At 42.1% G+C, this 13529-nt stretch overlaps 1 protein-coding gene across 2 annotated transcripts in view; it reads left to right on the top strand.

Annotated features, from left to right (window-relative positions):
- Nucleotides 1-1791: 1791 nt before the first annotated feature.
- nipbla (NIPBL cohesin loading factor a) overlaps nucleotides 1792-13529 on the top strand; it is a 28250-nt gene continuing 16512 nt past the window's right edge. Inside the window, exons 1-12 of one of the 2 annotated variants that reach the window (XM_054610521.1) lie at nucleotides 1792-2158; nucleotides 3701-3771; nucleotides 5461-5610; nucleotides 5888-6053; nucleotides 7306-7406; nucleotides 7495-7606; nucleotides 7904-8064; nucleotides 9603-9751; nucleotides 10574-10664; nucleotides 10904-11125; nucleotides 11335-11583; nucleotides 11694-11869. In XM_054610521.1, coding sequence (XP_054466496.1) covers nucleotides 5547-5610; nucleotides 5888-6053; nucleotides 7306-7406; nucleotides 7495-7606; nucleotides 7904-8064; nucleotides 9603-9751; nucleotides 10574-10664; nucleotides 10904-11125; nucleotides 11335-11583; nucleotides 11694-11869 — 1491 coding nt within the window. In that variant the 5' untranslated portion in view covers nucleotides 1792-2158; nucleotides 3701-3771; nucleotides 5461-5546. Of the gene's footprint in view, nucleotides 2159-3700; nucleotides 3772-5460; nucleotides 5611-5887; nucleotides 6054-7305; nucleotides 7407-7494; nucleotides 7607-7903; nucleotides 8065-9602; nucleotides 9752-10573; nucleotides 10665-10903; nucleotides 11126-11334; nucleotides 11584-11693; nucleotides 12440-13529 lie in introns of both variants that reach the window. The other variant, XM_054610520.1, reaches the window with a different exon arrangement.

Raw genomic sequence — 13529 nt, 5'->3', positions numbered from 1 at the left:
AACTCAGTGGTTGTGTATTTTATCATTTTACCATGGACATCTGAAAGATCTCAAATGTAATCTGTAAACTCTACGCAAAGCTTCTACGATAGATATGTGTAATAAGTAGATATATCTTAATGTTTTAAATCCTTGTTTAATCCTAATTTGAAATCCTTCTGGATCCATATTCTTCATAAATGTTTAGCTTCAACCTATAACTTTGTCATCCTGATTGTCTATATTTAAGTTTTTATTTATTGGCTAATTCTGTACACCGATCTGTTACCCTGTAAAAGTCACCCTTTAGAGACTTTTTCCTTTTCGGAATCAAGGGTTGGCTGCACGGCGGTGTGGTCTGTAGCCAGTGTCGCCTCACAGCAAGAGGGGCCCGAGTTCAATTCCCGGGCTAGAAGGGCCTTCTGTGTTGAGTTTGCATGTTTTCCCCGCATGGGTTCCCTCAGGGTTCTCCGGCTTCCTCTGACCTCCAAAGCCATGCAACTTAGGTTGATTAATGACTCTTAATAGACCGTAGGTGTGGATGTGAGCGTGAATGTTTATCTGTCTATATGTCAGCCCTGCAATAGTCTGTAGCACGTCTTCACCAAAGTCAGCTGGGATCAGATCCAGCCACCTGTGACCCATATCAGGATAAGCGGTTAAAGATAATGGATGGATGAAACGAGGGTCTAACAGGCAGAGGGTGTCACATGCTGTAAGGATTGTAAATCCTCCTCAGGCAAATTTGTGTTGTTGGGCTCTACGAGCTGCCAAGAGGGCAGAGGAATGTAATGTACAGATACAGAACAGATGAGGGAGTGTTTGGGTGGCAGCATCTGGTGGTTGCTGGGACTGGAGTGGAGAGCTGTTGTGATTTTCCTCCACCAACCCTGATTGTCTTTGCTGGAATTGGTGTCCCAGACCAAGATGCGTTATACAGCATTCTAGCTTCCTTCAGGCCATTGCATCTCTAACAAATACAGCATTGTATTTACAAATATTTTACATTTTTGTACATATATATTTATCATATTTTACAAATGCCAGACACATTGAGGTCAAACAGTGATTTAATCCCCCTCAAAAAATGTATTTAAAATGTATATAATATACATATGTGCTTTATCTGCAAAGGTTTGCACATATGTATGTATATATACATATGTGCTTTATCTGCAAAAGTTTGGTACATTTGAAATACACACACACATATATATATATATATATATATATATGTGTGCTTTATCTGCAAAAGTTTATTTGAAATACTGTGCTTTATCTGCAAAAATTTGGTATATTTGGTACATTTTAAATACATTTTTTGAGGGGGATCAAATCACTGTTTGGCCTCAAGGTGTCAGCACTGGCATTTGTAAAATTTGATAAATATATATATATATATATATATATATATATATATATATATATATGTGTGTGTGTGTGTGTGTGTAAAAATATATATTTAAAATGTACCAAATGTAAGTGTGCCACCTAGCGTATATACTATATATATATAGTGGGTTTTTTTCTTCTTCATTTTATTAAATTTTTCAGTTTATAATATTAGTACGTTCGTGTAGGCAAGAAGAAACGTTGTTGTTGTTGTTCCATGGCCTGTCTCATCTCTAGAACATCTTGATTTGTTTATATATGTAGGATTTATAATATATTTATTGAGCGTCTGTTTAGTGAAAGTCAACGTAGTGTGACAGCGCCCTCTAGCGGCCCAGACGAGCTGCTGCATGGCGTTTTGTTTGGCGCCGATGGAGGGAGTCACTCTTGAGATCTTTGGTCAGTCAGACGGCAGAACTTCCGGTCGGCATTTTGTTCTACGAGAGGAGAGCCTCTCGATGATCGCAACAATCGTCATATTTCTCGTTTACTGTCGAAATTGGCTTCACTCACTGTTTATGTCGGCGCAGACCGACTAAAACTCCGACGAACGAATGTTTCCCCGTGAATGTACGTTGAAACATTCACCCTCGAGTGACGGAAAAAGAGCGAATCAGTCCGACCCGGATTATTGTTGATAGCTAGCAAGCTAGCTAACCAGCTAGCTGGCAAGCCAATCGAGTTCCTCCTGGAGGAGCTGCGAGAGAAGAAAGGGGGAGCTAGAGATACGGACACGGACAGAAACCAAGCTAAAGCCTTCCCCTCCCTTTGAACGCAACACCCCGAGGTAAATATGACCGCCCGTCTATCTTTATGCAACAAAGTTTTTTAAAAAATGCGATTATGAACAATAACGCCAATAAATGTTCTTCTGCACGGCCACCTACGGCGCCGTTGACCGGGAGCTAGCGAGCTAGCAGCGCAGCTAGCTAGGTGTGTTTGTGCTCCGCCGAGGCGCTCGGCCTCGACTGGATGTCACCGTCGAGCCCGGGGATCGGCCCGCCGCCACACAAATACAGCCCGCCCCTCTGCTCGTACAAGTCCTCACCTACTCACACCAGCTCCAGCTAGGCCAGGGGGGCGGTGGACTCGCATGTTTCTGCCCCTACAAGCACGCTTCCTCGGGGTTAATTGAATAGCGAGGAGCAGCGTTGCAGGCTAGCCCACAACAGTTAGAGCTAGTTAGCACAACTAGCTAGCCATTAAAACTAGACTATTGTTGTTAGCGAGTGTTAAGCAGCTAGCGGCAGTGGTCCTGTCTGCTGTCGTACACGGTGACACTGGCCGTGTGGTTGGCTCTCAAGACCCGGACAGTAAACTTCTTGGCGGTGGTGTTGCGTTAGCGCGGAGGGGTTTGTAGCGGGCTAACTGAGATAAACAGTTCAATGAATGCTAACGTCAACTGTACTTTATACTAGTGGCTCATGGTTGGGTTGTCACTATATTGTGTCTTTTCACTTGTTAGCGTTGTGCTTTGGTTTCCCCGTAGCCTTTGACAGGGCTTATGCTGGCTTTGGTTACTATCCTGTTTTGAAGTGTTATGAGTGACTAAGTTGCACTCTACGTTGCCTCAACTAAAGTTAACGTCACTTGGAGTTTGGTGGACACGTGCATGTCTGTGGGGATCCTGCATATTGAGGGTTTTTCTCTCGGCTACAACCAATAGAGTTTGATTGCTTTCTGCAGGTAGACAGTGTGCAGAATGCGCTCGGTGGCTGTCGGCTGCTGGAGGATGCAGCCCCCCCCACTACTGCCGCCACCATCACAGTGCATCTGTTCCTTTGTGCTGCCTCCTGCCTGTCAGTCTCACAGCTGTCAGCCAAGCCCCTGCGTACTGGGGAACAGCACATAGACAGAGCATGCTATCGTTACAGCTAGCCAATGCAATGTTTACAATATCCATCTGTTGATCCTTCCACAGTTATGTCGTGCAGGAGCTGTTGCACGTATTTACTACAGTAGGACCTCAACGATGGGCTTGCACTGAAGTCTTGTTGCAACGTTGTGTTTACAGACTCACCTGGCATCACTATTCAGCAGGAGTTGTTGTCAAAGTGTTGCATTTCCTTAGCAGTCATGGAAAAAGATTTCTCATAACAGTGCTGCTTACTGTTGCATATTAGGTTTGAAGATTGTGTAGTAGTAACTACATGGTTGTTGCAAATATGGTATGCGTGTGTGAGTCAATATTATGATGCTGTATCTGGCATTATTTTTGCTGTTTTGGGTTAGTTTATCAGTTTAACTGCTGTAGATGCAACTTTATGTAAAATTGTCCCCATAGCCTTGTATGTCCCAAAGCCTGATGCAGGTCCATGTTCTCTTTCAGATTGAAGGAGTGGGACTTTTATCTGAAATGTCAGTGAGTCCAACCGAGACTGCACAGAATTCTTCAAAAAGGTATTATTACAATGGTTTGAGCCATTTATAATTTTATTGACTTATCATTATCAACAATAGTAATGCCTGCTTACTCTTAATTGATAAGACAACTGAGAATGTTCAAATGTTTAGGCAGGGTTTGGGGCTTATGTGTCTTTTAGTTTGATGTCCGACACATTCATCATAATTGTGTCATGGGAAGTAAACACAGAAAGCAAGAGAGTTTTGCGGTGGCCTTCTACCCGCTAGTTGTAGCACCCAGGTTTATCCATGAAGCCTGGGTTCATATTCTTAAAATTGCAGCTTGCTTTTCCTTCTGCTTTCTATGACCTCCAGTGCAGTCTTACTTGAGAGGTCAAGGACACCTTGCAAGCAAAGGTATAAGACAAATTAAGTACAACATAGGGTTCTAATTTGTGCACAGCCATCCTTATAAAGTGAGGGTGAAGTGCTCCGTGGTTTGGCATGTGTTAAGGGGAATAGACTGGTATGGTAGTAAAACAAAGATTGACATCAGTTGACTACTAATTCAGTTTCAGTTTTGTACAAGTGATATAAAGTGCAGAAAATAGAGGAACCTTGGTATATACCCACTCATGGTATAGTATCTACTGTATTTCAGGGGAAATTAAATGTCGAGGCTTATTCACTGGAGTACATTATCACTGGGGCTGTATATTATTCAAAAAGTATCTTTACTGGTAGCAGTACGATGCACGACTATGGTCATGCCCCCCCAACAAAGCCCCTTTCTTTCGTTTAACCTAATGAGACAAACAGTTATGTTAATATTGTGCAGTTGTGTTTACAACTTTTTTTTAAATGTATTTTCCCTGCAGAGAATGCATTGGTCTCCACTTCTCTAGAAGTCACCAAGATGTTTGTATAATGCATATTTGCTATTAAGGGAAAGTAAAGTAATCTGACATGACATTTCAATGACTCATAATGAGCATCAGTCAGTAAACTGTGGCTAAACTATGTCTTACTTTACAGATTGTAACAAAAATAGCAAGGATTTTAATATTATATTCATCGGTTGATTGGACTGGGATAATTCAGCGTAGATTTTTTGCTGCGTGTGGAATATGTCTGTATAACAACATAACATGATCGAGCAGCGATGTCTAATATTCATTGGCGTCTGAGACCTGGATTAAATCCTCTGTTCGTTTTTATCTGTTTAACATAGTTGTGTAAGACACCTAACCTGCACTGATGTTAGTGGTATGTCATTTCTGATCCTGTGTCCCTGCTTTAACCCAAGCAGAGATAACTCCCCCCCCCCCCTTAATTAGCATATATAAATAATACTAGATGAACGAGTCAAAAGGGTGAGATCAATCGCAGTTTATCTTGATTGACAAGATCTAATGAGACACGTTTATTTGTGGCTTACAGATGATGCAGCCATTACCATTTATCCCTCCCAAAACATAATCTCAGCATCAGGGCAGACATAGTATTATTTTTGCAGCACATTATTGTTCAATAACTGCATCTGAGTCCATGTTTTTGTTGTATCTGAATAATATGAATTGACTGTTTTATTGTTTACAACTACTTTCTGTCTCTTTTACTCATTTCGTAAATCTTTGCCTTTTTCCCTCCAATTACTCTTGCTCTCTTTCTTCTTCCTTCTCCTGTCTTCACTCACGCTGTTTTTTTAATCTTTCTCTCCCCCTGACCAACCTTCCTCTCTCCTAGGAGTCAGGAGATGTGAGGACGGGTGTCGTTCATCGACCCCCTGATCTACCTGTGTATCAACACACTCCCCCACCCTCACCTTCAGCATGAATGGGGATATGCCTCATGTTCCCATCACCACTCTTGCTGGGATCGCTAGCCTCACAGACTGTGAGTGACACACAGCCATTCTCCAAACTCACTATCCCTGATATTGTTGTGTCTCCTCTTCCTTGTAAATTGCCAATCTGAAATATTAACAGATGTAAGTTTGCAATTGTGATAGCATATTCTGTCTCTTGCCATGTTTTGTTTTCCTACTCTCTACTTTTCTGCAACCATGTGTCCTCTATTGCGGATGACTCACCCTGTCCGTCTCTTTTTCACATCTTTATTTCTTTACCTCCCCGTCTCTATACTTTCCATCATCTATCTCTTCTTGTTTCAGTGTTGAACCAGCTCCCCCTCCCTTCCCCTCTCCCGGCCACCACCACTAAGAGTCTCCTATACAATGGGAGGATCGCAGAGGAAGTTACCTGCCTACTGGGCTGTCGGGATGAGAATCTGGCCTCCCAGCTGGCCCATGGCCTCAACCAGGTCTCCACAGAGCACATGTGAGTTTATTAGTGAAACTGTGTATATGATAACATTGTGGCCTATACAGAGAGTCAGGCCCTACCTGATTTGAGGCAATGCATTTGCCTGAAAATGATTGGTCTTTGAGTGTCAGAGCTGAGGATGTCCCATAACTTGACTTTACAAATGATCAGTAAGAACAGATAACAACAGAAGAGATGCCACTGTTGACCTTAAAATTAAGTGATTTTGCTGCAGGCATATTTTTTAAATGATAAAGTCAAGAACTTTGTATTAATTTGATTATTTTTGAACGGTGCCACATTGGTTTCGTGGAACAAAATTACACAAAATCCAATTTAGTGCCTATTACTTAAGGGTCGAATTTCACCGTTTTCATGATAGTGTGGATGACTGAAAACGTCCGAAAACGATGATGTAGGCACGACGTTCGCTATTTGATTGGTTCTTAGCAGTTATGACGTGTCATTCCCTCATTCGTCACCCCCTTACCACGTGACCCTTTTCCAGAAGAGAACAACAACAACAGCCTTGATACCGATCGACTACCAGGTTAATTCAACATGGAGAATGTGGTATTTGTTACAAATGTTTGTACATAGATGTTCAAACATGTAGGGACTTAGGACCCAGGGGGGCACAGGTCACCCATGGCAACCCGGAGGGGGTTAGTGGTCTTCCTCTTCAGCTGGAATCAGCTGTTTTTGGAGAGATTAGAGCGGTGTCCCGCGGCCTTATCAGCCCTACAGAACAGACTTCTGACGGACTTGTGTTGACCAGATGTATGGACCCATAATCTAGTAAACTTCGTTTAATGACTGTTCATTTATGTGCTGTCTGTGTGGGAGAGATAGAGTTAGACCTGCAGTGTTGTAACTAAGCTTGAAAAATAAAACTTCTAAAAACTTCCACAAAATGTGTCTGTTTGAGTTCATGGAGGAAGATTTTAGAGGAAGTTCTTAAGTATCAAGCACGACGAGTATCAAGAGTAGTGTAATCGTATTACCTGTAACCAAGCAACCAATGTACTTCCTGTTTACACCGGCATGCGCATGCCCAGTGTACGTGAATAGTCACGTGATATTCGTTTTCAGGGGAGCAAGTCTGGACGCACATAATTTCGAAAACGATGCTGAAACGCACGTGTGGACGGAGATCTTAAAACCCCGTTTTCATTTGAAAACGAGTGAAAACGGGTTAATGTGGACATGGCCTTACTCTCACCATTTTATAATGTGACTAAACCTAATTTATTGTGTGTATTTTCAGAGAGCTGAAGGACAACCTGGGAAGCGATGAGCCAGAGGGAGATGCACCACTGCTGCTGCAGACCATGCTGGCCAGGAACCCTGGCATCTTCAGGGAGAAAAGTATGGAGTTAACTACGAAATCATACAATAAGGACCAGCTTCATTTAGATATTTATAAACGATTATACTGTTTTTCTTTTCCGAACAGATGTTATGCAGCAGCCAATGGTACCAACGTACAAGATCCCCCAAAATTCCTTGCATAGCCCCGCCCAGCCTGCAAACTTCCAGCCAGCTGCAATGTCTCCTAATCCACCGAGGTGGGTCAGGCTGCAACCTTTAGCAAACCCTAATGTACCATTACTAAAAACTGTAACCATGTAACTGTTGTGAAAATATATTCTCCTGCTTTTATCTGTAAGTCCCAGTTGCGACACAAAATTTTGTGCTATTTAGTTTCATTGATGATTTTCTGTATGTACGAGTAGTTTCATTGATTAATTAATAGATAATACAATTATATTTTCTTTTAAGTTATGTATTGTTAGTTATTTCGCTGTTCCTTCTATATTCTTGCTCACTTTCTTTCCACCTGCTCTCTCCTCCACTCTGTCCAGTCGGTTTGTGGCTCCCCAGACTGGTTCGAGTAGTCGGTACATGGGCCAGAACAGTCCAGTTCCCAGCCCCTACACTCCCCAAAGCCCTGCTCCTGGTTACATACAGCCGTATCCCCATCAACAACCACCCAGCTATAACCAACACCAACAGATACAACAAGGTGAGAGTGTGTATATATATATATATATATGTGTGTGTGTGTGTGTTGTGTGTTCATGTGCATGAATCAGGGGGCCTTTGTTGAAAAATGTATCAGTGCTTCTTTGCTTATGTGTGTGGCAGCTTGGATCAAGTACATGATCTGTATAATTCATTGAAGGGCATTAGCACAATTCCAGACATGCATGTGAGGTTAACATGGAAGCAGCATGGCATTAGACAATTACAAGTATACTTCAAAAGGTAGAGGTTTTATATCGTCTCCTGAAATGTGTAAATATATAGCCAAAGATCACCGTTCAGCTTGACATGAATTGTAATGGAAAGCACATTTAAATCTGTTGGGTGGTGAAATTACAAGACTCAATTCTTGACTTTTGTCTTTGTACTCGGCGTGCAAATGTTTTGTTGGTTGGCTGTGATTAGCAGCTGAGGATTTTGTGGACAAAATTTCGTTCCTTCCGTCCCAACACTTCCTTTAGTTGCTTCACAGGGGTTGCCTCATTGCTTTTTTTTTTTTTTTTTTTTTGATTTCCAACTGTATTTTGTCTTGAATGATTCAAATGTTTAACCAGGGATTTCCCAAATGTTTTATGAAAGTAACACTATTTAATTTTTTTTCTCTAAATTAAAACATATGACAGAGCAGTGTTCAATACTTTAAAAAAGGATCCTTCTGACAATGAAAAGTCAGAATTTGATAAAACACAAAAAAAATGGTAAAGTTGATATTGAATAATTAGATTTAAATGTCAGTGTGGCAATTTCGTGACCCATGTTTTCGGTATGGCTGGTACTATTAGTCAATTTTGGCTTATCTACATATCGTCATTGTTGTATATGTTGGCATATGTTTTGTAGCAAATGCTTTAAAATGTATACAGTATATATTTTTTTATAGTCATTTTTTCCCATTAAATTTACTGTTGTATAAACAGTAAATAAAGATCATATGTTGTGGATTTACGTAATGGGCGGGGTTTTGGCTAGAAAATTCATGCCCTCCAAACATGAATAGAATTTCATTACTGCTGTGACAGTTGTCGTTCCCTAAAGTGCCTATCAATTCCAAGTCTAACTGGTTGAAATGTTTTCATTTCGAATGCCTCCTCCTCTGATTAAATACTTCTAGTTCACTGGGGAAATATCTGACCAATAACAGGAGGAACAGGGTTGTTTCAACCATGTAGTGATTGACAGGTGTCTGCTTCCCAAATAAGTTTGCTGCTATGAGCCAAAATAAGTTTGTAGTTTACACAGCTGTAAATTCATTACAATTTTCTATCTAAAGTGATTGAAATTTTAGGGATTCGGCTACTACTTTCTGAAACTTTTCTCTGACTCCTGGAAGAACTGAAGCCACATTTATGCATTTAAACCCAAAACATTTCAAATAATATCCATGGTCCACTAAATGCTTATTTACTGTATTTTATCTACAGTTTTTGACACTTGATGTTTTTCTGTCATGATCAACAATGTTATAGTTGTCTTACTCATGGATCATTAAAAACTGACCTCTTTTCTTTTATTTGGCAGTGTCTGTGGCCAGTCCCATGGTTCCAGGTGGCATACGAAATATCCATGAGGGCAAAGTATCGGGGCAGATGGCCAACGCTGCCAACCACCACTCAGACAGACATGGCACTGAGGACTACATGAACATTGTACACCGATTGAGTAGTGAGGTACAACTGACAAAGTCTATAATTAATACATTATCAGTTAACTACCCAAGGCGTACCTTTATGAACAAACAACAAAGTTGGGTTTGGAAAATTGCTATTTTTAGACCATTTCCTTAAGGTTTGGAAAATGTGTAATTTTAGCCAAAAATACATTTTCTCCAATCATCATATTGTGGGCATGCATGAAATGTCACTACTTGAAAGTTTCGTCTGATGCTGCTCAAATATTAAACCGGTAACAGTGAGCGTTCAGATGGAAAACACTGCACAGGCTGATTTATAAGGAATTCAGGCCCAAGATTTTTGCCTAATGCTAAAGAGAAGCCAATTAATTCTAAAATGTTAAAGATTGGCTATGCTAACCAACCAAGCACAATTGTGTCTGAATGAAACCTGTTGAGCCACATATATGTGGTTGTATTTGTGTCTATTTTTAGTTCTGTTGAGGTTTTAACAACTGTTAAAACTAGAAAAGCCATGCCCTCCATCTTGAAGGAGTTCATAGATTTATTTTATTTTGGTATTTTCAATTATCAATTTTTCTAAATCGATATATTTTTTTTTCCTCCGCATTATTATTATTAATATATCTATTACATTAAGTCACATTATGGTTCTGAATTGCCAGAAGAATCTGTGCTGTGTTTTGGTCATCCCAATAGTTTTGAAAATATAATGGACCTGCACACTGGAGTCAGCGCTTCTTCATTAGAGAAGCTTTATTTGCGACATTTCACATAAGTTGGACTTATTTTTGGTTGAATGTTGGGTGTAAAGCTGATACCTGGTAGATTAAATCTGTCTTTTCTGTGTGTTGTCTAGGAGGGTGACTCCGCCATGAGGAATCCTTCTTTCTCTCTGAGGTCTCCACAGTCCGGCTGCTCCCCAGCAGAGAGTGAAGGAACACCCAAACGTAAGAACACTGGGAGAGAAAAGGAGACGCTGGAGTGCCTACTGGTTTTCATTTAGGAAACGGCCTCCCCTGGCTCTCTAAAACTCGTGATACCAATTTCACAGCAACAGAATGGTTAAAGGCCCGTTTTTCTCAAAGTGAAAGACCGGCTATAGTTATAATTTCATTCATTCCAGTCTTTGTTTTTACTTGCCTTCGAAGGGTTAAATTAACTCTTCTTTGGTGTTGCTTCTTTACAGCAGGTTCTCGCCCCCCGCTGATTCTGCAGTCACCACCTCCCTATGCGCCCTCACCGAGGGAAGGAGGACCTGACCAGAAACAGCAGCTCCAGCAAAGGAAGAAGGGACCCGCGGTGAAAGAGGAGAAAGATCTGTACGACATTGTGAGCTCTCCAAACAAGGACTCTACAAAACTCACCCTCAAGTTGTCCAGGGTCAAGTCAAATGAGTCCGATACTCCAGGTGAGGAAGGTTTTGGATCAGCACCATCTTAGCTGGATCCCAATGTTTTTGTTTTGTGGCTTCCTACATCTCCATTTTCAAGCTTTCACAGCATTTGGAAAAAATAGCTGTATCTAAAAGGAGGTATGCTGCACTCACTTGTTGGAGTGGAAACCATTTAAAGCTCTTTTGAATACAACCCTGTAAAGGTGTTTTTGTTAATATCTCAGGTGATTCTCTGCCGGGAATGGACGAGGGCTCTGACAATATGGACACAGAACTGGGCTTTCAGCAGGTGCCTGTTCTCCAGCAAAATCTAGCTCGGCTACAACAACAACAGCAGCAAGCTGGTGGTGCCAGTGGTCTCCAGCCTCCCAGTTCCCCGTACGACGAGGCAGAGCTGGATGCACTCGCTGAAATTGAAAGGATAGAACGAGAGGCGGCTAGTGAGAAGTGCTCCAAGGAGGTTCAAGATAAAGGTATTTGGAATATCTCTAAACATGACTATATGGATAAAAGCTGACCAAATAGTGGTGAAAAACTTTTTTTTCGTTCTTCTTTTATCTTATCTCTCTTTCTCTGTTTAAAGACAAGCCACTGAAGAAGAGGAAACAGGACTCCTTTCCCCTGGAGCCAGGCGCAGGGGGACCAGGTGGCCCAACAGGTGCCCCAGGCAGCGGATCAACAGGAGGGGGCAATGCTGGCAAATTGACCCCGCAAGAGGCCACCGCAGCTGGGAACGGTGCCAGCCGCCCTCCCCTCATGGTGAGCATCGACCTCCAGCAGGCAGGCCGAGTTGATGGCCAGCTCGACCCCTGTCTGGCTGCTCCTATTCCAGCACTTGAGGCCCAACGCTGGCCTGAAGAACCAGCTAGTGGGCCGGCTGCAGTCGAAGGTTCTGACACGGCTTTGCGGTTGAAACCAGACGGACGGCCGGAAGTCATCAAGAACAGGGTCGATAAACATGACAGCAGGAGAGATGGTCGAGAGTCATCGAAGCACCGGCATGATGATAAGTCCTCCGACAGACGGGGAGACATGCCAAAGTCATCAAACCGAGGGGAGCACGGACGAGACAGGGACCGAGATTCTGACAGAGATAGGAGGCATCGGAGCGAGACAGGTGGTCGAGACCGACGCTCACCTGACTCGCGCTGTCGAAGTGACAGGGATAGGTACCGGGCTTCTTCTACTGGGGAGCCTGGTCGGAGTGGCCATAGGCAGGATGGTTCAAAACCGGCATCATCTGCCTCTGGTGCTAAGCTTCCAGATTCTTTCCCTGCTCAGCTCCTTGGAGGGCATAGTGGCGCACTGAAGAACTTCCAGATCCCTAAGGTGATCTGGGCTGACCCAAACCAAATGTCTACCCACCTACCAATCATTCAACTTTCACTGCCTGCAATCTCACAAAAACAAATCACACCACTGTTCACCGTTTTTTTACGTCTTTGTTTTCCCATTTGTTAGCCTTTTGTTTATTCCTGGGTTAAAATTATGTAAATACATTGACCCACACGTAACCATCTGCCCAAAGTAGAAGAGTTCATTAATTAGTTAGTCCTGTATGTAAACAAAAGCAAGAACCTTTAAAAAAATGCTCCAATCCTGTTTCTCAGATGTTTCATGTGGGTAAATGTCTGCTTAAAGCATTCACTGTCGGTATCATGCAGGCATAAAAATCTGGACGGAGAAAACGCAAATTTTCTCTTTAAGCTTCTATCTGTTTCATCCTTTCTTACATCTATTGTCAATGCAGTGTTGAGAGATGTAACCCCCAGCCAAATGCCAATATTTAAATATGGTAGTTTTTGGGTGTTTGTTTACAAAAACACAAGCACAGTGTTGCATTCAATGGCTTCTTTTGTGCTCCTAGAAAGGATCAGTTGAATCAAGGAACAAACGACCTTAGTTGCTCTAGCGTCCACCGTATGGTAGCCATGTTCAGAACCCAAGCAAACAAGATGACGCTGCCAGTAATTTACTGTTGCAATCAAGGTCGGTTGGTAATCACCCACACAGCATACCAGCAATGACTCTCATGTCTACTGAGAATGTGGCTGTTTACTGGGTTTTGTCATTGAAATGGTTAAGAGTCGTCCTGGCAGGACTAAACCAGCTATACAGCTGCTGAAGGCCAGAAACGTAGTTCAGACTGATGTGTAACGAGGCCACTGGCATAGGTCAGAAAGAATGAAATGGGATCATTGGATCAATCTTTATCGTCTTGTTAGAGCTGCACTCTATTCTTCTCAATAGGGCTAAGCAATGCTTTGATTTAGTTGTCATTTATGATGTATGTCAGTCACTGGTAGCGTTTGCAATCTGAAGCAGTGTTTCGCATTGGTTTATGAGTTATGAGTCCCCTGTGATGGGATTGGTTGGATTAAATCAGTCTGAGAGATATATCCACAACTGTAAGATTTTT

This window comes from Anoplopoma fimbria, chromosome 13 (assembly GCF_027596085.1).
Source record: "Anoplopoma fimbria isolate UVic2021 breed Golden Eagle Sablefish chromosome 13, Afim_UVic_2022, whole genome shotgun sequence".
Classification (NCBI taxonomy): Eukaryota; Metazoa; Chordata; class Actinopteri; order Perciformes; family Anoplopomatidae; genus Anoplopoma; species Anoplopoma fimbria.
Note: the sequence above shows the minus strand (reverse complement) of the source record. Positions and strands in the feature narration are given on the sequence as shown.